Source organism: Coffea eugenioides, chromosome 6 (assembly GCF_003713205.1).
Source record: "Coffea eugenioides isolate CCC68of chromosome 6, Ceug_1.0, whole genome shotgun sequence".
Taxonomy (NCBI): domain Eukaryota; kingdom Viridiplantae; phylum Streptophyta; class Magnoliopsida; order Gentianales; family Rubiaceae; genus Coffea; species Coffea eugenioides.
Window position 1 is genome coordinate 4,620,677 of NC_040040.1, and position 24,345 is coordinate 4,645,021.

The 24,345-nt window shown below is 37.2% G+C and overlaps 3 protein-coding genes across 5 annotated transcripts; 2 read left to right on the forward strand and 1 right to left on the reverse strand.

The window, feature by feature from the left end:
• The first annotated feature begins 4,043 nt into the window (after positions 1 to 4,043).
• LOC113776479 (CEN-like protein 2) lies at positions 4,044 to 5,489 on the forward strand. 2 transcript variants are annotated; one of them, XM_027321658.1, is made up of 4 exons: positions 4,044 to 4,241; positions 4,353 to 4,414; positions 5,017 to 5,061; positions 5,276 to 5,489. In XM_027321658.1, the coding sequence occupies exons 1-4, from the start codon at positions 4,044 to 4,046 to the stop codon at positions 5,487 to 5,489; spliced, it is 519 nt and encodes a 172-aa protein (XP_027177459.1). The 2 variants fall into 2 exon arrangements, with proteins under 2 accessions (XP_027177459.1, XP_027177458.1); XM_027321657.1 differs by having other exon boundaries at positions 5,017 to 5,057; positions 5,272 to 5,489.
• A 6,057-nt stretch (positions 5,490 to 11,546) lies between these two features.
• On the forward strand, positions 11,547 to 18,599 carry LOC113773074 (CAAX prenyl protease 2). The gene is made up of 9 exons (XM_027317603.1): positions 11,547 to 12,048; positions 13,261 to 13,317; positions 13,455 to 13,667; positions 15,047 to 15,158; positions 15,858 to 15,929; positions 16,326 to 16,388; positions 16,774 to 16,851; positions 17,971 to 18,115; positions 18,509 to 18,599. The coding sequence occupies exons 1-9, from the start codon at positions 11,788 to 11,790 to the stop codon at positions 18,597 to 18,599; spliced, it is 1,092 nt and encodes a 363-aa protein (XP_027173404.1). The 5' UTR covers positions 11,547 to 11,787.
• Positions 18,600 to 21,524: 2,925 nt separating this feature from the next.
• LOC113776105 (protein LITTLE ZIPPER 3) lies at positions 21,525 to 23,480 on the reverse strand. Of its 2 annotated transcripts, none has more exons than XM_027321187.1 (2): positions 23,394 to 23,480; positions 21,525 to 22,203 (listed from the first exon to the last, which is right to left on the reverse strand). In XM_027321187.1, exon 2 carries the CDS (start codon positions 22,166 to 22,168, stop codon positions 21,923 to 21,925), a length of 246 nt encoding a protein of 81 aa, XP_027176988.1. In that variant the 5' UTR covers positions 22,169 to 22,203; positions 23,394 to 23,480; the 3' UTR covers positions 21,525 to 21,922. The 2 variants fall into 2 exon arrangements, with proteins under 2 accessions (XP_027176988.1, XP_027176986.1); XM_027321185.1 differs by lacking the exon at positions 23,394 to 23,480 and adding an exon at positions 22,315 to 22,509.
• Between the last annotated feature and the right edge of the window lie 865 nt (positions 23,481 to 24,345).

The window sequence follows — 24,345 nt, forward strand, 5'->3', positions numbered from 1 at the left end:
TGACTAAGGGACAAAGATTGATTAACACTGGGGATAAAATTGAAGAAAAGTTTTCATGTGGGGGTTAAAAAATAAATAAAAATCCCTAACATCTGTTTTTTTTTTTACCGAAACGGTCAAGACTTTTGCTTATTAACCTTATCCTTAACATCTGTTAGGGTAGGGAGATGAAGTAGGATTATGGCTATAGGTCAGGGGTCAAAGTGTTATAAACTCACACACGTATGGGGCCGCCAGGTTTTTCCAGTCAGCCCCACACTTCCTCTTCCTCCAGCCCCAGCCTCCAAACCATCTTTCTCTATCTTATGGCATTCTTTTTTTTTTTTTTTATAATTTGTTTTCGCTGCCGGGCTAATAGATTTGTACATGGGAGTTGTCGGACCCCATTCTTCTGAATTTTTTTTTTTTGCCAATATTTTGAGTAATTAGCCCCTTTTTTCGGCAGCCTTAGAAAACATCGAATCAAGCTGGAGCTCTCACGAAGTGAAGTTATGAGATGACAATTTCGTTTATTAATCATGACGGTAACAAACACATCATGAGTTAGGCCAAATATATTGATTTATTCGAAAGTACTCCACGTAGCTTTTCAGTGTATGATCATAGCTGCCGCAAAGGTATCTGTGGAGGCCAATTGTGGATTTGTCCACCTCGGCAACCCCTCACCTCGGCAACCGTCTTGGGGAGCAGGGGAGCCTGGACTCCCTGATGGTCAAGAGGGTGTTAGGATGGTACCGGGAGAGGCCTCCCCAGGATTCGAACCCTTGACCTTAAAGGTTCTTGGGTTACCAGGACTTCAACCCAAGAACCTTTAAGGTCAAGGGTTCGAATCCTGGGGAGGCCCCTCCCGGTACCATCCTAACACCCTCTTGACTACTAGGGAGTCCAGGCTCCCCTGCTCCCCAAGACGGTTGCCGAGGTGAGGGGTTGTCGAGGTGGACAAATCCACAATTGACCTCCACAGTATCAAAAGTACATTACATCGGAAACAGGCATATACTCGAAGTTTCAAATTCTAGAGCAGAAGTCGATGTCTTTAAACTTAAGACTGCTAAGTGTGGGAATCGGATGAGTTTTTTTTATTCATGGTTTAGCCGGTTCAGTTCAGTTCAATCTTTTTAAATTTTTTATTCATTATGTAAATTGGAAGAAAAAAGAAAAATCATTATGAACCAATTTAAAAGTTTTGTTTTTTAATCAATTTTGGCCGATTTGACCACTTCTTGATCAAGTTTGATTAATTTAACTTATGTTTTGAGTTGACTAATGAAATAGACCAATACCATGACTAGTTCATGGTTTGACTGGTCAAATTAACTAATCCTGTCCGATTTTTAAAACACTGACAGAAGTGGGGAAATAAGTTAAGGTTGGAATTGGAGGAGTTCCTTTCATTTAAAATTGATGCAGGACATTGTAGAAAAACTGTCATATTCTAAATATCTATTTCTTTACTCTAAACGAAAGAAGAGAGTTCGCCTCCAATTCTTTTCTGTCAATTCATCAATAAGGTCCCGCAACCGTAACAAGAACCTAGGAAGAATGACGAATTGCATAATATTCCCTCATCCTATTAGAAGTATTATACTTTTTGTTTAGAAATATTTCAAAATGTTTGTCATATTGAGAAAATCAAAACACTTTTTAGTCTTTTTTTCTAATACAATCCCTCCCTTTAATCATATATATGTTACCAATCAAATTGAAAATTTGAATTTGTAGGAGTAAGATTGAAAATAAAAGTACAAACATCACGATCAAACCATTATTTTTAAAAAATTGATTTTCGAAACATGACAAAATAATTGAAACAGAGGAGTGATAGAAACCAACATAAAATTAACCGTAAAGAAAACATATGTTAACCGATCCAACTGATAATTAAGGACATTGACCAATTTTGGGGTATTGATTCAACTCTCAAATCTTCTCGTTCTTTTCAGTTTAGAGTCTCCCTTAAGACAAAAGATGGGGCCAAAAGAAAAAAAAAAACAAGGACAGGAAACTATTATGCACATCGTAATCAAACTAGCTAGTTATACTACAAGTTAAATATTACTCTACACATACAATTCCTTCACAGCATTTTCCTTCCAACCACTGCATTGACTAACTTTTTACTAACAAGTTAAGATGAAGGGATGATGATCCTTTTCCACGGTCGGAAACTAATGGACAATGGATTTTCTGAACTAGAAGACGAAGTAAAGGGAGATTGAGAAGTGGTAGTTAATTCGTTAAAATATTGATGCGCAGTGGTAATTTGGACAAGTTTTTACATGACATCAAACTAGGAAAAAATATTTTATACTAGGGAATGAGTTGAAAAGATGGGAGAAATTGTTGTGGGAGGAAAGGTAGAGTTTAGAATTTGAAACGTGGTGTCTGTGGGACTAAAGTCACCACATGAAGTCCTCAGTGCAGCAGAGTAGTTTGGTGCCTAAATAGAGTAAGTCCAGCTCGAAGCATTTGCTAAAACAAGAAAATCTGGGGGTTCTTTACTTGAGATGACCTCTCAGCACTTTCAGCCACTGCCTCTTGAGATGAGTGTATGGTGGTGGAGTTCCCCTTTATACTCTGAGCAGTGTGCCCATCTTCCGACCGAATCTGTGGAAATTAGTGAATTTTTTGCCTTGATTACAAGTAAACTTGGAAGGTTCTATCCTAGTCCACCTTGAAAGTTTTGCTATATTGTTTCCTGAAATGCAAAAGACGGAATCTATCTACTAGTAGTAGAATACAAGCTTTTTAATCAAGGGAGCAAGCAGAAACCCTAAGAGATGTCTTGTTCTCGCTTTTTGGCTGAAAAGAGGCTATAACCATGACAACCAGCTTGGTTGGGGCCACCTCTTTCCTACCCAATAAAAAAGCTTGGTTGGGACTTGGGGCCACATGGAGAATTAGTTTTATGAGTAACATAACTTATCTCTGACACACAAGTACCCTATGGGAAACATATATTTATGCCTTAATAACCTTCATTTGTTAGCTGGACATCCAATCAACAGGAACCGATTCTAAAGGTCCCATTGAGAGCAAGAAATGATCAGAAACTGACATATTTTCCTCTGAAAAGAAAAGAAAGCTCCCCACTAATCAGTCTAATTAAGCAACGGCCCTTCGGACTATTGCCCGTCACCAGAAACTTTAAGTTTTGATGGGATAGGAGGTCAAGGTTCAAGTTTTGCCTCCCATCAATGCATCATTATATATGGGTTCAGTCCCATCCTCTCCCTCCAATCCAATGTAATTTAGAGTAGGAGTAGAAATAAGAATAAATTAAACTACCTATGTATTTCGTCTAGTCCGATAACAGTGTAGTTTAATCATTAGTTTTTTATGCATCTCATCTAGTTTGATGGTAGTTTAGTTCTGGCAGTTTCTCTAGATCCCCATTGGGCCTATCTGTTGCCATCTAATTAAAAATAATAATCTATTTGCTCAAAAAACCCAAGAACTCAAGTGCACACTCTCGCCTACTAAACAACACAAGAAAATTGAGAAAAAATCAATTTCTCTAAGCCCCGTTGGGCCTATCTGTTGCATTTGATAAAATTAATCTATTTGCTCAAAAAACCCGAGAACCCAAGTGCACACTCTCGCCTACAAAACAACACAAGAAAATTGAGAAAAAATTTAGAGAGGGAGGGAGAGGGTGAGGAAATTTTTTTTTTTTTGGAGGGCAGAGAGGAAAGTTCATTACTTTTGTATTCTACACTTGAACCGAGCTAGCTGTTCCCAGATATATAGCTAGCCATAACGAAAGCCTCGCTACTAGGTTTTTATTCATTTACTAGTAGTATATATAACTGAGGTAAACTAGCTATAACTAAAGCCTCACTACTAGGTTTTTATTCATATGTACTGTATGTAACTGAGGAGCTGCTTTGTTCTAGATAGCAACCCTATATATTGAGAAGCTGGAACCTGGTACTTGCTCATCCAATTGGAAACCACTTTGCAGTTAGTTTCTTGGTCAAACCGATCTCTGTAAATTAAGAGCTTTTACTCTCCTTCCCTAGCCCCTACCACAGTCCCCCATCATGGCAAGAAGTGCGGAACCACTTGTTGTTGGCAGAGTGATAGGGGATGTCCTAGAGTATTTCACTCCCTCCATAAAAATGACTGTAATCTATAACAACAAGCAAGTTTGCAATGGCCACGAACTCTTTCCGTCGGCCGTCATCAGCAGGCCTAGAGTTGAGATTCTTGGAGGAGATATGAGAAGTTTTTTCACATTGGTAAGTCGTCACAAAACTTGATTACATTGGGGATGAGATGGTGAACATAATCAGAATCATCTTTTTCCTGCTGCATGCCAAATATTCTCTGGCATTCTTTTATATGTGCAGGTCATGACCGATCCCGACGTTCCAGGCCCGAGTGATCCTTATCTGAGGGAGCACCTGCACTGGTAAACACGGAAATTTTTACTCAAAACTTTATTTTCCAACGGAATTGATAGCGAAGAAAGAGTATTTCTCATTCGTTCATATTACCTGATCTTCGGGCTGCAACATATTACGGATTGTACGTGGAACTCGATCTAGCCCTTGGTGTCTTTAGATTAATAGGAGTTCCACATGTAGGATTCCTTGCCACAAGCACAAAAGAATATTATTAATCATCTACTAAAATGGATCAGATCATCGGAGTAGCGGTTTATTCTTCTTGTTGACATTGGGCACAAGTTAGCTTGTAGTATCGATCAGACTGGTACAACGTCTTTCGTACTATCAGTGACCATCCCGTGAAAGAAAAGGAACAAGAAGGGAGGCATATATTATTTTGAATCCGCTCAATTAATCATTTTCTTACTGAAATTCTTGCACTAAAGGTTGGTATACTAAATGAAGAAGAAGAAATGGTGTTGAACCGTACTAGGGTTTTTTTCTGGATCTAGGCAATAAGGAGTTACTAATAAAGATGTTATTGTCAGGAGAAAAGAAGAAGTGTATACTAAAGTAAGTCTATGGCTTAACAGTGCTTGTCTTAACATGCTTTTTTTTTTGGCAGGGTTGTGACAGATATTCCAGGCACAACCGATGTTACATTTGGTAAGTTCATCGTCATACTGTATATATATCACCCGTGTAATGTGTGTATAGTATGTAAGCCTCACCAGTTATCAATTGTGACACCCAAAAAAAAGGGGCGGTGGTGGGTTGATTAATTATTAGATGAAGACTAGTACTACTACTAAACAGAGTGGTTGATTTAACTTATTACACAACCACCCTAGCATGTACGTGACTACTATGTGGATGACAGGAAGAGAATTGGTAAGCTATGAGATCCCACGGCCGAACATAGGGATCCACAGGTTTGTGTTTGTTCTCTTCAAGCAGAAACGCAGGCAGACAGTTAACCCACCTCCTTCCCGGGATCAGTTCAACACCCGAAATTTCGCAACTGAAAATGATCTGGGCGAGCCTGTTGCTGCTGTCTTCTTCAATGCCCAGCGAGAAACAGCAGCCAGGAGACGTTAATTGACCACTATCGAACAACCCTAGTAAGCCCCAGAAGTCAAGATAAGAGAAGATAGGAGAAGAGTGTATGTTTCTGTGTGTTTGTAGACTGTAGAGTCAGAATGCAGTCATCGTTAGGATGGCATGGTGGCTGTAAGCCCATAATAAGTAAGTTTCTCTCAAGTGTTTGTCCAAATTCTCCAAATGGAATATGAATGGAGTGGGCCAATCGGCATCAGAGAAAAGAATCCGCTCTCTTCTCTCTCTCTCTCTTTTACTAATATGATCGGATCTTTACTATGATGTGTTTGTAGCACCTCGTACGGTCATATATGTATGGTTTCCATTAAAAGTAATTGCTGTTGTAGCAGTAGTAGTAGTTTGCTACTTTCCCAAAGTACTACAGTAGGAAAAAAAACATGCGGCATCTTCCCTCCTCCTGGGACCTGAGTCCTGAACCATCAAATTGGATTCTTCTGAGACTTTGTCAATGCAAGCATAATTGTAAGACACGTGATGGGATGGGAACCCGTTCCTCAGCAACCAAAAAATAAAAAAAATTCTGAACACCTTCCAATTGGCTCTGGTCACTTGTATCAGTCTAGGGTTGTTAGTCTTAATTGGACTCCTGCTGGGGTTTCCCTTAATCAGATGTCCATTTTGTTACTTTTCCGGTTGTAAAGCCAGCCAAGTAAGTGGATAGATAAGTGCATGCGCCTTCCAATCAGAACTACTTGCACTGCATCGGGTTGTGTTTGTGAGTAGGCATGCACCAATATTGCCTCTCTCTCTGGTGGACAGATCATCAGTGCATCATTATTAGACGTGATCATGATCCGGGGAATTGTTAGCTACAGTGCATGCATTGATTTACCATTTCTAGCTTTGTACAAATTTTGTACTTTAATCTTAGGTTTTTCCATGCATTTATTTGCCCTAGTTCTCTCAAAACCTTAGCTCATATGTTGGTTCAGCTAACCGCCATTGACAAGTCTGCTCAAGAACACCGACGACCACCTGGATTTATCACTTAAACTTTGTGTGCCCTCCAGCTTCATTGTCAATGGTGATCAACTACCAATTGTATTGGAGAATTTCATATTTCCTCGGCCTGTTTACTTGTTCCAAGTTCCAATACTACATAGCATAGCGAGGGAATCACATGTCCTGCTGAAGGGTGAACTTGTCATTGTGATTTGACAAAAGTTCAATTCCCCAGCTGCGACTTCTCTTTAGAGTCTTTACTTGACCGTATCTAAAAAGAGCCCTGAGATATGGCATAGCCTTTTTTTTTTTTTTTTTTTGTGAGATATTGTATAGCCTAACAGACCTTTTTTCGTTTCCTTTTCTTTTCCCCTTTTTCCATAGCCTAACAATACTCCTTAGGTAGCACATAACACCTTAACTTCATTGATTTTTGGCCAATTAGATATGGTAGATCATATGCATAACGATTTGCAGGTGCAGTATATATATAGTGGGTGGGAAGAAGATAAATAAAAATTTTTTTGGAGACAAATAATAATGGCTCGGATTAGTTTGTTTTTCTACAAACTATTTTTGTTTATACAGTCTATAATAACATATCTTAAAAATAACTAATTCACACAATCTCCAAATACACCAAAAAAATAAAAATAAAATATAATTCCTATAACCACACACCACCACTATCACTTACCACCGCCACCGTCTCCATCCTCTCTCCCTCCCTCTTCCTATTCCTCCAATTATTTTCTTTTGCTTCCTTGGCCCTCCCTTCCCCTTCCTTGAGAGTTTCAATCAAGTAAAGGGAGGAGGGAGGAGGAGTGAGGAAAGTGGTGGCAGTAGGTGGTGGTATCTTCGATTTTGAAAATGTATCCCAATAAAAATTAAATTATAAAAACAACCAAATAAATAACTATAATGATAAATTTTTCATATATAATGTTACAGTGTAGTATTTAAAAAATATTTTCAAAAATACTTAATCCTTACAGTGCCAATATTTAGCCGTTTATCCCTTTTTCTCTTGGACAAGGAAAAAAAATTTAGGAGATAGACAATAATGTGTATAGAATTTCTTTTCAACTCATAAATTTAGAGTCTTTCTTAGGAAAAAAAAATTGAAGAGATAAACAACTCATAATTTTAAGTAAATCAACGAGACATGGTGCAAAACCTGTACAAGCCTCAGGTAACAGTGGAAATTTTCAAGTGAACTTGTTTACGAGATGACGTCGTACGGAAGAAAAAGCTAATGATACTTTATTTCTTGTTTAGAACTGTATCAACTACAGTCCAACTGCATGTTCTTTTGTGCCCCATTTTTCTCCCAGCAACAATACGATTTTTTTTTTTTTGAGCAGCAACATGATTAGTCACCCATGTATACGTCCTGGAGATTTTAAAATTTGATAAGCACCTCACTAACGTAGGACAAACCAAAATAAAAAATAAAAAATAGACAAATAACAAAAGCAAGAAGAAGGCAATAGCTGGGTGTTAACACATGCAATTTTCATTTACCCCAAGAATAAAAAAAGCAACTCCCAATATGCTCGTGGTGATATACCGACCGAAAACCTGTTTTTATTGTACTCTTGACTAACTTTGGACCAGCCAAGGGGGTACGGGGATACAGGAATTTGATGTGAATGAGTTGGAAGAACTTTGAGTTGTTGAAAGGTGAAGCCACAAAAAATTATGGTCATGGTTCTGCCTTAGCAATTTGTCACTGACGTAGATATCTCCGGCCCTCAAAATTTCTATTAAAAGTTGAGGAACTCCAGCAGCAACGATGATAGTTTCAAATTGATTTCAATTACCTTAAACTAACAGCAACAGACTCTGAGTTACATTTCATGTTAAGTATCATATTAATTAATCTAATTAATTTATTGAGACAATTTTCCAACTTGGTCAATAATTGACAACCTCCTTTTAATTGTAATTTCTAGGAGAAGTTGCCAAAGACATGACGCTTTGAAAAGATGATCATCCAAATTTTCCACGAAAATTACTGTCAGATAGAAAGGCCAAGACTACCATCTTTGCAATACTTCGTCTTCGACTAAAAGTCAGGGTGGATAAAAATTCAACCCTGTTTATCTCACTAACAAATGTCTTTTCTAAAATTTGCCATAAGGATAACTTATTGAGTTGGTGCTCAATGCACCCAGGGTGAGAAATGTAGGAACAGATTTCTTTTCTGACTTTTGCAATGAGGATAACTTGAATGACATTTTAAACTGTGCACACATCAGTCATCACACAATGATGCAATTCAGAGACTAAATTGGATATATATCTCGGCAATATAGGATTTAGTGAACAAGACAAAGTGTTTCTTCACCGATTGCTGTTGGGGGGGGGGGGGTTATAAGGGGCATGCACAATGATTTTGGCACATCTCAAAGTTTCATCACCGGAATATATTGGGGAAAAAAATAAAATAAAAGAGTGACTCTCAGAACCAATCGTTCATTAATAATTAATAATTATACTTATCAATTTGATACTTAACTAATTTTTGTAATATTTTTAATCCTACATTAATAGATTTACAGTTCATGCTTTTGTTTCTTGATGCAATAATCTTGAAGCCCAAAAGTGTCGAAAGTGGGGACACCCATGAGTTTTCCCGGCACGGACTCCTCCGGCGAAAAAGAGCCCGCATGCCATGAAAATGCATGATCGCATGCTTTTTCCACTGTGGGAACTGCCTTTGAAACGTCAGCAATAGGCAGCAAACAATTGGCCAGAAGAACAACGTTGGGCGTTGTTGCGGTAAAATGGCTTTCCCAGTAAAGGGGTGGTGGGATGTTATCTCCGACGTCCAAGTTGATCTCAAAGAGGTCCTCCTCTTCTTCTTCTTCTTCAGCTTCGATATCATGATCAGTTGCAACTTTGCTGCAAGCCATTGCATGTAATTCTTTGGTTGCAGCAGCATCCTTGGCCATATGTGCTATAGATATAGATACGAAGAAGTGTCTTTATGGAATTTCTGTTGACCAATTAAAAAGTATGTTTGTTTTATGCGTGCTGGAGAGCTATTTATATATATACGGTTGGATTGGACTGGTGGGGTTGCTGGCTGGAAGGTGGATGGAGGAACGCTCCTCAACAAATCTACAACTAGCTATTTCCAACACGAACTGAGGTCGATGCACCCATTTTCAAACCACGGAATTCACCAATATATCAACATCCTGTAGAAAAACACGTAGTATAATCTAGCTTGTCGTTTTATTGACCGAAGGAAAAAGGACAAAGGAATCTCAAGTGATATATTAAGGGGCAGGTCTTTCGTCTTCTAAAAGGATTTGAGTTAATATTTTCTTTTACTACTTTTTTTTTTTTTACCACATTCTCGTGTAGATGAAGAAATGGTTAAGTAAACTCTATTTTCTTGAATTGCAGCTGTGAGCATGCTGATATATATATATATTGGATGGACCTTCTTTTATGTGCTCTGCCTACTTCAAGTGATCAGTCATGGAGATCCAATTTGATAAAAAGAAAAAAAAAGGATATATTGACAAGAAGTCATATGTAGATTTGAATTAGAACATTCTTGATTCAGATTGGAATTGTTCATGTGCACCCGCCGAGCTTGGCAGGCACAGAAAATTGAAGTCAACAGAAGTAGAGCTAACCACCTCAACGGACCACAAGATGTTGCACCCTATTTCCCAAATTGCCTAATTCTGATGGATAACCAGCAAGTAGCTTTTGGGACATGAGATGAGAGTCTTAACTCCCGATGACGAGAGACAAGAGTATCAACTCCTACTCGGATTCTGGTCATCCAAGCAACCAAATCAAAATACAGAATTGGATACACAAACATTAAAAGAATCTGGTATTGCCGTACTGATACAATTGCAACTATAGACTATTCGAACAGTATGGACTATTTAATTTATGTATGTGAGTAGCAGCATCGGCTCTATGACCAAAAAAAATAAAATAAAAAATTTAAAGCTCCGTTTGAATAGAAGGAAAGTAGTATAGGAAAGTGAAGTGAAATAATGTGAGGTAAAGAAAAATGAAAATGAGTTTGGTTATTAAGAAAAATATTGAGAGAATATAAGAAGTTAAATGATAGTTGCTATTAGTTACTACTAAAACTTTTGTGAGTAGCCAACTATTTTCCTTCACAATCCTGCATATTTTTCAAGACACAAAATGCAAAAAAAAGTGTAGGAAAAAGCAAGAAAATTTTTCAACATCACTGCCAACCAAACATGCATGAAGGGGAAAAAAAAATACTTATTTTCCTTCACTTTCTCACACTTTCCCCCGCAAACAAACACGACCTGAAAGACGGCATAACAGGTCGGCCACCAGTGTGGCACCTGAAACTACTACTACATTGAATAACATTAAACAAAGCTTACTTTAATTAGCAAAATTCGTGGTAACATGACATCTAATCTACATGTCTAATTTTTCCTAAGATATTCACATAGAAATTGCCTTTACGCAGAAAATGATCTGACTTGCTTACATTCCAATAATCACAACTCTGAGGAGTTTTGATTGAAATTTTTTTTTAAGTGTAGGTGGGAATTGGAATCACAACTCTGAAGGAGTTTTGATTGAAATTATTTTTAAAGCATAGGTGAAAAGTCTTGAATATAGAATTTTTTATTTATACTCCTTCCTCGAGTATCATCAAACACCTCACTTTCTTGATTAATGGGAAAAGTTGGAGCACCCGAATTGTTTGCCTCTTTTGAGTCCAAAGCCAATTCCAAAAAGCCCATGTGTTCATTCAGAATGACTGCTAAACTGTCCAAATATTCAGATTGACCCACCTTACCGATGGTGGGCTAAATTGAAGACCGGAATTTCACACACCCATTCATCTTTGGGCTTTGGGCAATTTTTGGACAGACTTTGAGATGAGTTGGAGGGGTTCTTATTGCCTGCCAAGTCATGGGCGTCCATGGTAAAGGTCTCAAGAATGACCTTGGGCTACGAGCAATCTTTTTTTCCTTCCCCTAGCTCCTTTTCTTTCCCCCTGGATTTTTTCTTTCCCGTTCCGTTTTTGATGCTTTTCTTTCCCTCGTTCTTTAACCTTCTTTCTTCCTTTCCTTTCCTTTCGTCTCCGAATAGCAAGTTTGTTGGGTTTTCGAAAGGAGTAGATTCCAAATTGCCGCTCCAAGTCAAGACAGACATACAGCATCTGCACATCAACACCCCCACAGGGACGCAATAGGGAGAAAACGCAGCAGAAGCAGCAGCGTATTCAGTGTTGTATAGTATTGCAGTAGTAGTAGTAGTAGTACGTAGGGAGAGACAGAGTAGTAGTGTGTAGTGTGGCGTATGAGTGATGATGGGGACTGCGATTTCAGTGGAACGACAAGAAGAAGAACAAGAGCAAGTAGTAGTTGGCGGAGGAGGTCTCTCAGCTACAGTGGCAGTGATGGGATGTGCCGCCATGGCCGTGTTTTATGTTGCAATCCTTTATGCTCCCACCTTAATTCTACGCTTGCCCCCGCCCGCTTCCTACAAATCCTTCTTGATTAGACGCTTCATCTGCGCCGCCATCTCCTCCCTGGTCTCCATCTTCGCCTCCGCTCTCATCCTCCCTGTAAGCCTCCCCTCTGCTAATTCTTCTCTATTTTTGCCTCAGTTTATTTTTTTTCCTTTTCGCTGTTAGTCGCCTTAAAAAGCACCAATTGCTAAGATAATTGCTTTCTTGAAGCTCTCAACATACCCCCTTTTAACTGAAAACTGAGCTGGGTAATATCAGTTTCATCCTTTTCATTGGCTAGAAAACTTCAATGACAATTATCTTTGATGGTTTGTGTCCCTCTTCAACTGTACTTTTGTTAATAATTGACCAATCAGTTGAAAGTTTTGGTGTGTATTCAGCAGTGCCTTTTGTCAACCTAAGTACTTAATTGAGCGTCTCTTTTGGTTTTGTCATTCTTTTGAGTACCTATTTCCTCATATATAACTTTAAACTTAGTGAACTCGAAGCTGAAGAAGCCAACTTTGACAATCCTTGGGTGAAACCAGATGACCAATTTGCCAAGGAGATTTATTACTAAAATACAGGGTAAAGTGCAGGCTTGGATGAATAGCGGAGCATTACGTTGAATTTCATCTGTGTTAGTCGTAATTTTCATGGATGAATGGTAACCCATACAATGTAGCATGTTGATCCCAATGTTTCCTTCTCGCTTTCTGGTGTATGCACTTAGTCTATCTTGGTTTTGATCTTTAACCCACCTGCTAAACTTTCACCAAATCTGTGACCTACGCTTGATTAAAGGAAAAAAAAAAAGATAAAAACACTGATGTGATTGGGATATTTACATCTTATTACTTATTTCAATCTGCTTCAAACAAATTCTGGCCTCTGTATGTTTGATATTTATATCTAATTACTATCCCACCTGTTCGATGTTGGTCATTTGATATGACATTTCAATCTACTTAAAACAATTCTACCCTTGGTATGTAGAGTGTGGCAAACGGTATCCTGAACCCAGCCAATTAAAATACACGAAATGATGCACGGTCCTTGGCTGATCCATCACGAATTTTGATTTCACCCTCTATCCTCTCTTTTCCGCTGATTTTTTATGGGGCCCATGTCTGGTGCAATATGGACACCCTAGCACAGACTATCTCTTGTATGCATGTGTTCTTTCCTGTGTTTGTGCTGCCACTCTGCTTATATCTCATATCTACTTAGATTTCATTCAAGGACTTGCTAATCTGTCCATCTTTAGATGTAAAATTTTTGGAGTGCCATTTCTGATTTTTATTTCCAATTGTGACTCATTTGTGTCAGCTAAGATGGCATGCACCTGATGTTTCCAGTGCTTTTGGCATAAGATTTGATCATCTCGTAAGTATTCTGTTTGACTTTGCTTTACGTTATTAACTTTTAGTTTTGCTTGTGCTTTTTATTAGTTCACATTATTTCTGGATTTGGAGATTGAAAAGGATGACTTATGCTGAAATGCAATTTTGTGTATGAAACAGTGGCAAGCTTTGATCCTTCCTCTCTCTCTGACTTCCCTAATGTATGCTGGGTCATTTGTCCAGAAATGTTTGCATCTCCTTGATTCATGGGAGCAACATCGAAACTATGGCAGAAATGTAACAATTGAGTGGATAAGTAAGGTGCAGGACAAGTGTATTGATTTGTTGCTTACGATGCCTTCCAACATCTCAGTTTGGCGCAACTATATTGTGGTTAGTTTATGTATTAGCTTTTTATATTGCTAAACAATTTTTCTCTTAGTTTTGCCTGTTATATTTTCTCGGAACTGCTTGTCTATTCTGGTATATGTTTTAAAAGGATAGGAAGCTTTTTTTTCCCCCCCAACTTTCTCAAGAGTCAAATGTTCTGTAGCCTATATATCTTTACTTATTTCTTGTTGGGAGATATCAATGATCTGCAATTCTGGCTCGCTTAGCTGCATAAACCCAAGTTTGCTTGATGATTTTAGATATTTAAAGAATCCTCGTACTTCCCAAAAAAAAGAAAAAAAGAAAGATCTCTTGTACTGCATGAAATGAATTTGGTTAATTTTGTTGGTTAGTAGCATGCTCATTATGTTTTACACACTGGTTTTTGAGATATATTGTGCAATAGAAGAGTTGATGTTTAAATTATGTTAGAGATATGATTGGTTTCTGGAAATGTATATGATTACTGGATTAGCTGGGGATACATGGTGCCATCCACTGTCAAGTTTGATATGGTCAGTATATGTTTGTGAGAGCATGAACTTGTTGACATTGTCATTCTTTTAATGTACTTAGATATAAAGCGAAGTGGTATTAACAATGTGCGGATAATCCATTCTTTACAAAATCTGAAGGATCCTTCTGTAAGACTCTCAATATATCAACTACTGATGTTATGTTCTGTTTGCTAGCAATAATGTGATGTTATTAGTTAATGCAAATATGTAGTCAAGTGTATGTCTCCATTGACAGCCTAAAAGCTGAGGAATAGATGTAATATGGGTGGAATGATTCTATGAAGCATTTTAACTGAATTAAAGTCCTGCTTCAGATATGTGTGATTCTGTCAGCAATAAATGGAATACTTGCACGTCACACAGCTATAGTTTTCAAAACAAGGCTGTATAATTTGTTTGGAAGGTACTCTCTAAACAGAAATAACCTGTGATCAGAACTATAATATATTCATATTCTTTTCTAAGTTTTTTTTTAAATATTTGAAATTACAGCTTATGGTTCTAGAACTCTTAGGCATTTTCTCTGTCAATACATTTTTTGTAGCTTTATTTGGAACTTCAATTTAGGGTGGTGGTTAACTGTTGTGGTCAGACAATTGTGTGCATGAGAGTATGACATAAAAGCTTCTGGTCAAGATTTTAGCTACAACTTATATTAATGTCAAAGCCAATAGATAAAACAGCGGTCCAATGTGAGTTGGAAAAAAAGTAGAACTAACATTATATCAGTCAACATACTTGTTCAAAAGTGTGCTGTAATTTGAACGTAGCCTTTTTCTTTGTATTTCTCTTTTAATTGGTCTGTTTATGGACCCTCTGCTTGTTAATTGGTTTTTGAACTTTTTGCTGGATATGATTATGCAGGCTCCAATTACAGAGGAGTTGGTATTTAGAGCTTGTATGGTACCCCTCCTTCTTTGTGGAGGTTTTAGCACTTACACAGTTGTATTTCTTTGCCCCATCTTTTTTAGTTTAGGTGAGTGAAAGCTTCCTTTTTTTATTTTTTTGGGAGGTTGTAAGTTCTGTTTGAAATGGTTGAGTCACTTCTGCAAAAAGGTTATCTTACTAAGCATAATTCAAACTTGTCTTAGGGAAATTGATATATTCATATCACCTAAAATGAAAAATGAATTCTACTTTTTTGTTTTTAAATTTTTTTGGGTTAGCAGCGGAAGGGTGGGAGTTAAGAATCGGGGAGGGGAAAGGGGGGAATTTAACCTAGGAACTCTAATTCCTAGGCCTCAACCCTAGCCTGTAGACCAAGGCCGCCTCAGCTAAATATGAATTCTACCTGTTAAGGATTTAATTCATAATATTTTAATACATTAATACAGTAAGATGACTTTCCTTCTTCTGCTTTTCTTTGTCAATTTCTGGGATAAGCAGAGAATTATTTCTTAGGCATGACTGGCATCATGTGAATTTTTGTTTTTTCCTTGTCAGTATGCTTATTGTTTTGATTGGGCATTTTTCTGTTCTTAAATCACCTTGTATTGCTGGACTGTGAAAAAGGTATTCCCCAATCCTGTCAAAGGTTCAAGCTTTAAGTTATACCATCTATCTGCTCTTCATTTTGTTAACTCTTGTCCTTTTCGGAACTTATCTCCAACCATATGCATTACTTGTTTCTCTTATTTACTACTTCACGGAGACTAAGGATATGTTTCATTTTCAGCTCATTTAAATCATATATTGGAATACTATTTCCAGAAAAACAGGAGCTTGGTCAAAGCATCCATGGCTGCAGGTATGCTTCCTTTCTCTGTCAACTCAGAGAACTTAAATTTTCAATTCGGTGAGAACAAAGCAAAAGGAGTTACTTTGCATTTGGTTTAATCCCTCTCTAGTCAGAGAAGAGTTGTTTGATCACTTTTGATGTAAAATTTTGGATAAGAGAATGACACAACATTGACACTCATTTAGTTTATCAAGAAATTAATTTTGTTGAGAGGTACCCTTGAAAAGGTGTAATGTTCAAATTGAATTAGGATAAGGATCCAACTTGGCATTGATCTTTTTAGGGGCTTCTTTTGATTTATGATTTCTTTTTCTTAGGATTTTCTTTGTGCCTCAGGTTCTTTCAGTTCCTGGCTTTTTAATGCAATGCTTATTTTGGGTTTCCTGTTTCTGATTTTTGTTCCAGGTTTCCAGCTTGGCTACACTGTTATTTTTGGGTCGTATGCGTCATTTTTGTTTGTTCGAACAGGTGGGCAAAGCTTATCAAAACATAAATCTTGAAATCTCTTTTTTAACTATTCTCTTTTGGCAACTTGATTAACTGCAATGAGATTGGTTTATCAATCTTAGAACACCTTTAGACCCAGGATAGTTTCATTGCCCTGGTTGAGTAGTATTCTTACATGGGGTTTGTGGTAATTTTAGACATTCTGCTTTTAGGTTTGCCTGCAGGCAAGTTGCTTCTGACAAATCTTTTGCTTTGGAGGATGTTGATTAAAAGATGGGTTATGGGCTTGCTAGTATAATTTCTTCCACATAGAAATCATTTGTTGTTTTCCTTTTTTGTCCTCATTTAGCTTATTCTGATTGGCCTATCTTTTGTGATATTCTTCTTGTTTCATTGTGATTTTCAGGGCATCTTATCGCTCCCCTAGTTGCTCACATCTTTTGCAATTATATGGGTTTGCCCACAACTTTTTCACGAAGGGCAGGTATGTGGTCTCAAGCTAGATATCTTTGTCTGAATAGCTCCAAAATATTGAGAAAAATGTTGATTTATTGCTTTAAGCATTTTGATTCATATGTTGTTTGAACTTTCCCTTCTCGCCTTCCTATTTGTCACCATTATTTCCTTTTGTTTCTAAAAAAATTTTGCTGCATGATCTTGCCAACTTTTTTTACTCTGGTATGTGCCCTTGAGCTCTCTCGTATTCATAGAGCCCTGAATTTTATGACCTATTATCAAATGAAAAGGCTATTGTGTGCTCCACACAAGAAAAATAAAAAAATCGGCACGCATTGTTTGATAGCTGAATATGTAGAAGTGTGAAGTGGTCTTTAATTTCGGAAAGCAAGTTTTAATTATGAATGCAAGAAATATATTTGAGACAGACCCCATTTAAGATGTTATACAACCAGTTGAAAATGATGCATACAATTCTGTACGTGTTTTTCTTATAGAATCAACCGTGTGACATAGTTGCGTAGACATCCTTAGACTTTTAACAGTGCAGTAATTACTCCAACTGCTGTCTCCCAAGACTTGACAATTTTCCATACATACATTTCTATAATGTTCTATTACGAAAAGATCATGCTTTTGTATTGATAAGGATAATCTTGGGATAACGAATCTTATTATTGTGGGCATGAGAATGGAGGGAAAACGTATGCAACCTGAACAAAAACCCAAGCCAGAAGCAAGTTAATGTAATTTCAAAAGCCATAATTGCACCAAAATCTGGGTGATCAGTGGAGCTATAGCCTTAAATTAATTCAAAAATTGGATAGTCACGCCCTTTTAAATTTGATCATCACTTAACAGTAGTGTCTGCGCTCTTCAACATGATACTATTAGGGTTTAAGTAAGTTTCTTGGTATAGTAAAATGCGCTTTAAAATCACCTGTTTCAGAAGAATTTCGGTTCGCATGTGCAGTAACCAACTCCTCCATTTCCCATTTTTGAGTTAAGCAGTGTACTTGAATATGTTGTTTCCGGCCCGCATGTCCTAAATGAGCTCATTAACCCTGTATAGTGATTATGATAAATGATTAAACACCTTTTTGCCTTGTTTCGTCATAGTGAACAATTGTCTTTGAATTGCGATCAGGAATGGTGAGTATGGTGGCATTTATAGCTGGGAGTCTCGGCTTCTTCTGGCTTCTTTTTGCACTCACAGAAGCCCATGCAGTTCCTGTTACAATTGATATGGATGCAAATAGCTGCAAGTGCTTTCTTTGGCATCAGGATAGTATGTACGTGGAGCTAAGCCTTGTGGCAAGATTCGTGGAAAGAAAACCTTAACGTTACGAAACTAGTTAGTTGTCCTTTTCTCTTTCGTGTAAAGTTGTTATCTTTGGTTCTTTACGCTGATGATTCAGTTAGACCCTTCTACCAACTGTAACTTCTTTTGAGCTTTCTCTTCTCCTAACACGAATATGGAAAGGGGAAATCTGCCTCGAACCTTTTCGTTTATTACCATGACTGTTAAGCGTCTATTTTATGTCCATGACTTGAATATGTGCATTGATTTGGAACACAATGTCCATTTTCCTTTTTTGGTATTTCCTCTACTAGACTTCATTTGCACATAACGTATATTTCATAATGAATTAATTAATGATGCATGATGATAATCATCAATGTAGGATCCAGATTGCCTTGATCATGACAAATAAGGGCCATGTGCTGAATATGCAAAGCACACTGCCTCAGGGAAATAATAAGGAAAGACGATGACATTAGTAAAACTTCTACACAACCGATTGAATCACTCTGTTAATGAATGGTTTACCTCATATTAGCTATAAATGCGCGTTGACTCAAATAAGTGTCTATTCGCTTTTTGTGAGATCGTTGCAACCTGTTTTAATAATCCTATAAAGCTCTCAAGGCGTAGTCGTAACAGGCAGGCCTGCTGCTCTTTGCAATGAAGTCTCGAAGGGCTTTTAAGCAATGTTTTGAAACCCGGACTGTCCATTGAACCGATGAGATGAAAGGGTCGAGGTTCAACCGGTCGGACCGGTTCAACCTCGGTTCAATGATTTTTAAAAAAAATAATTTATATAAATATATATATGCATAAAATAAGACATGCAATGGACTAATTTAAAACTTTATATGATGAAAAGTTCACTATTTTTGAATAATTTGGATTTTCAAAAATAAAAATTTTAAATTATAAGTTAAAACAAATAAATTTCATCTCAATTTTAATTATATCTACCAAAAAAATCTCAAATCCAACCCAAAAATATCACAATATTTTGAAATTATACAAAATTCACGTCTATGAAATTTGACATTGTGAACTTAAATTTTAATTTACATATTTGAGATTTAAATATTGTAATTTAAAAAAGAAAGTTTGGAGTTCGAAAGAATCAAGAGAATTGAAAATAAAAATGCAAACTTGATAAGAAACAAAAAATGAGATAAAAGTGAGTGGTTGTGGCATTAAATAATTTGGGTTAAAGAAAAATAATTCTTTTTAACTTTTTTCAATTTAATGGACAAAAAAAAATTAAAAGATAGAAGAAAACATCAATAAATTAAAACTAAAGAGGTTTGATTAAAAAAGGGAGTGACAAAAGAAAAGATGAGAGAGAAAGAGAGAGTTGAAAATTAAAAAGAAAGAGTCATGAGAGAATGAGATTTTGTAAGAAAAATGGAAAAATGAAATATAGATGTTTGTTTTATATAAATAAATTATCAAAAAAAGCAAATAAGATGTGATGGTGCAATGGTTATTACATTGGTTTTCTATTGCAAAGGTCTTGAGTTCGAACTTGATAGAAGCATTTTGCAAAAAAAAAAAAAAAAGAGGGAAAACTCGAAAACCGGTTCAATCCGGTTCAATCCGGTTCAATACGATTTTCACGGTTTTTACCGGGTTTGACTTTTTTCTGCCAAAGTCAACCTAAGCATGGAACCGGACCGGTGCCATGGCCGGTTCGCGGTTCGACCGGTCGAACCGGCCGGTCCGGTCCGGTTTTCAAAACACTGCTTTTAAGGGAAGCTGTTCATTCATTGACGACGTTTTTCTTTGTCAATGGATTCAAGGTGATTACAGGAGCTTTTTTTTTTTTTTTTCTAAAATAAAGTCCTCGAGACAAATCAAGATTCACCGTTGAATTCATGATATGTGTGTAAAAATTAAAATTTAAAATTTAAAATTTTCATTCATTTAACGCTGACAGTGTATACACTGTCAGTATAGAAAAGATTAATCATATATATATATATATATACATGATATCACCTTCTAAGTCCTTGGTTTTTAACAAATGGCTAAAAATAAATGCGCTGTGTATCATACTACAACCGGCTTATTGTCGCACCAAAGCCTTTCTCAATTGGAGATAACTTCTGAGTTTGGGCTTTTCCCCGCAGAAAAAGAAAATATAGATGACATAAGATTGCAATATATTTTCTCTGTGAATCAATGAACATATTCGTAGTTGGCAGACCGCAGAGGGTGCAATGCATTTCTGGATATCATAGAAGTATGGTTCTAAATTTTATCGGGCATATGAGTATTTGGACATCCAATTTCTTGTATCTTACGAAATCTACAAGCGGATTTTTTCGCATAATAATTGATATCTGGACCGAGTAATTTTTTACCCCACGAGTAACTCCACGACCCAATTTCTTCTTCCTTACAAGCCATATCTGATGCTTTTCGTCCTTTGTGTACTTGTCATGTTCATATTTTTCTAGTCCTTAGCAGAAAAAATGGGGACTTGTCTTAAATTCGATTGACAAACGGGGGGTTAAATTGGGAGGAAGTAAACCAAGTAAGCGTCGAGGACAGAGTGAATGAATGCCACAGCACACATTGCAAGAACATGGATGTTTAAAATACTAGCACAAGTCATGTTTCTTTTCCGAGTTTGTCCATATCTTCTTTCTAAAGTTTTCTATGAACTACAAATCTTTATTGGCATTCACATTATGTTTGTTGGTTTCTTAAAGTATAAACTAAAAAATAACATCTTAGTCAGTATTGTGAAAAAACAGCTTATGAAAGACTTGTATTGAAGGTTGAAAATAACATTATATTTTTTATTTATCAATTTGCTATTTATAGTGTTGTCGTAAAACAAACTAACATAATTTTTCCAATTAACAATTATTCCAAAAACAGTTGTTAACAAACTAACATGATGATCTTTGATTAACAAATATCCTAACAATAAGACTTATTTAATTACTAACTAGTATAAAAAATAATCTAAAATATTTGTAGAAAAAGTTGGCACATCTCAAGAAAGTCAAACCACTTTCAAAATGTGGGCAGCGGTGAGGTCTGAGAATTTTTACTCCCTCTCTTAATTATGAACCATATTGAATCTTTGGTACTTTATTGTTTGCATTTATAAACTTCCATCTCTTTCTGCTTAATCCAACTAGATACCCACACAAATGACAGAACAAGCTCTTTTCTGTACCAGACACACGTTATCTCCATGTTTTGAATCCCATGTTAAAGTTTGCTCAGAAATAGCAGTTATTCTCCGAGGAGCAAGGATGGACGAGAATGTGCACATTTTATTCCTATGATTTGCTAACCCATCGTTTGCATGTAGATGATACTGCTACATAAAATACCACCGCGGATATCAACGCACTGAACTAAATACCACTGTTTCCGACAATTGAGCAACAAACATATACCACTAGGGAAAAGACATGTCACATATATTGTTGAAGTCCTAGCTAAAGTTAAAACTGCCACAGTTGAGTTTTGCATGATACATCTAAGGCCCCAAAGAACAAAAACAGGATACAACAAAAGATACTGCAAGGATATACCGCTACCACCATACTAGTATTCATATATAGAAACTGTTGCTCCTGATGGATGGATGCCGTATGGATGGATGGATGGAGGGACGGATGCCAAAATATTGTCCTATGCAAAGACTACAATTGATACTGCAGCGAGGTAACTACCACTTTGACTCCTATGGTTTTGCAAAAAATACGTACTAGTAATACTAAAAGAGGGAGGAGTCCTAGCTAGGTGGGCCCAAAGATGTCCCAGGCAATATTTTGCTTCAGTTGTTGTTGGACTTGGAGGCGCCCGCGCTGGAGCTGGAGCCGGAGCAGAGATTAAGATCAGGAATGGAGTCAGAGGAATGATTGGGTCTTGGGTTCTTGTTCCCATGAGCTAGCTTGCGTTTCAGCTCATTCAGCAGTGCTTGATTCTCTTTGTTCAGCAGCTCTGCTTTCTTCCTCAGCCTTTCGTTCTCCTTCATGATGTAACAGTTTTCCAAGTACAGTTTTGAGTTCAGCTTGTCCATCGCTGATTATACGTGCAACAGAATGGCTAGCAATCCTGAAACAGAGATCATGAACGATAAAGAAATGGGGATATCAGGTTATGATTCGATTTCCGGAATGTCAATAAACAAGACCAAATCGAAAGAACGCTTCAAAGATGGCTTGCCTTCCTTCAAGATGTTTGTTTATCGATTTAGTAATCAAATTCTTCAGGATTTATGCTGCAGAAAGCAAAATCGTTCTAACCTATTCCGTATGCTTTTAGCTACCCCGGAATGTAGGAAGTTAAAGCAGTTCAGGGAAATAATGGGCAGGCACGATGAAAGAGAGTGAAAACAGGGCAGGTGGAACGCCAAGCAAGAACAGCTTTTATACTTGACTAGCTCGTAAAATTTCTGATTTATTCATTAAAATAACACGCAAAAAGCGATAAAGAAGAAGAATATGAGTATCTCCAAATCCGCACTCATTTAAAAATGGCTCCTTTCTGTTGTCCTGGCTAGGAAGACAAGAATATAGTATCATAACAAGATGACAAATACCGTTTAAGATGTTGAAAACAAAAAATAAAAGTGAATACCATCATTATGGTTTAATAAAATGCACATGCATGGCTTCAGAACATTACAATTCGTGTTCCTAATCATAAATATGCCCATTTGTGTTTCTGTTTGATACATTTTGAGTGTGAAAAAGAAAAAGAAAATAGATACAAAAAGAAAAAGAAACACCGACAGACACTCCTCCTCCTGCGAACAACCTATGCTGCTGAAGCCTAAAAGTAACGACTTACGAACAACCAAAACCCCCTCCCTCCACAACCCCCCCTAAAAAAAAAAACTTCAACAGATATTGGCTTTTTATTTTTGTAGACAATTGTAGGAGGAGGACAAGAACGAGCAGTGTGATAAGAGGGGTGTGTTTTGATTAACTGCAATGTTCGGAGACTTTCCGCTGTGAATAATGTGCATGATGAATAACAAACCAAAGATAGTCCCAACTTTAGTCAAAAGGAAAAAAAAACAAAACAAAAGAAATGCACCCCATGTACAAAAGATTATTGTCTACCTTTACATGTGAAAGTAAGCAGAGAAGAAACAAACAAAAACAACTACTAGACTACTAGTAACAGCAGCAGAAGCAATAGGAGGAGGAGTAGTAGTTGTTGTTGTAGTGGAATAGAAGAAAAGAGGAAGAGAGACAGAAGGGGGTGGGGTCTCCCTTTAGCTTTTCTAAAAAGATCACCTTTTCGAAGGTTGGCAAGAGCAAGAAGCAAGTTGCAAGCAAGCAGCTTTGGCCGAGGAAGTGTAACAAGAGTTTCCTCTACTTAGCAGTTAAAAAGGGCGGAACCTACGGGACAAAGAGAGCTAATGGGGGGCAGGTCAATTTATATAGTGCAAAAGAGTAGGAAAGAGAAAATCTATGGAAGGGGGAGAGGAGGGGGTGGGGGGGGGGACATGCTTTTTCAACCCATCTGCAGAAACAATCATGTATGTGTAAGCACGGAAGGCGGCTTGTATTGGAAAGGATTTAAATGTTCTTCTTCCAATTTTCACTTTGCCATATGATGATGATGATGAGTTTTTTTAGGGGATGGCGTCATGTGAATGATGGGCTGTCAGAGAAAGGGGCATTTTGGGTAGTTTGAGGCGTTGCCATTCCACACACTTTGTAGAACTTCCAAAGAAGGGTAATTCGGGACCTTCACAGGGGGTTTCGAATGATGGTAGGGCTTGGCGGTCCGAAGATTCGCAATGATGGTTTGGATTGGTTCGAACCGACGCAGCCCATCATCACACCAGACCAGTGACCAGCCCCCCACCTTCCCCTACCATCGATTCTCTTTTGTTTTGTTTTGTTGTGTTTTGGGTTTTCATCCAAATCCACTGCTCCCCCTTTCTTCAGCCTTCCACTTGGTTTATTTACACGTCCTCTTTTTGTCTTTTAATAAACTGCCCTAATTTTGCCTCTAATCTGACTGATTTGCCCGTTTGGCTTTCAAGATGTTTAGGCCTAATCCCCGTTCCCTCTAGACATATCAATGGCTAAGATTTGATTTAGATACTGGTTTGTCTGAATAGAGTATTATTTGAAATAATTACTGTAATATTTTTTATGATGTGATGTATATGAGATATAAAGGTGATTGGAAATATAAAAAAATGGGTTAGAAAATGTATTTATGATGCAAGCGAAA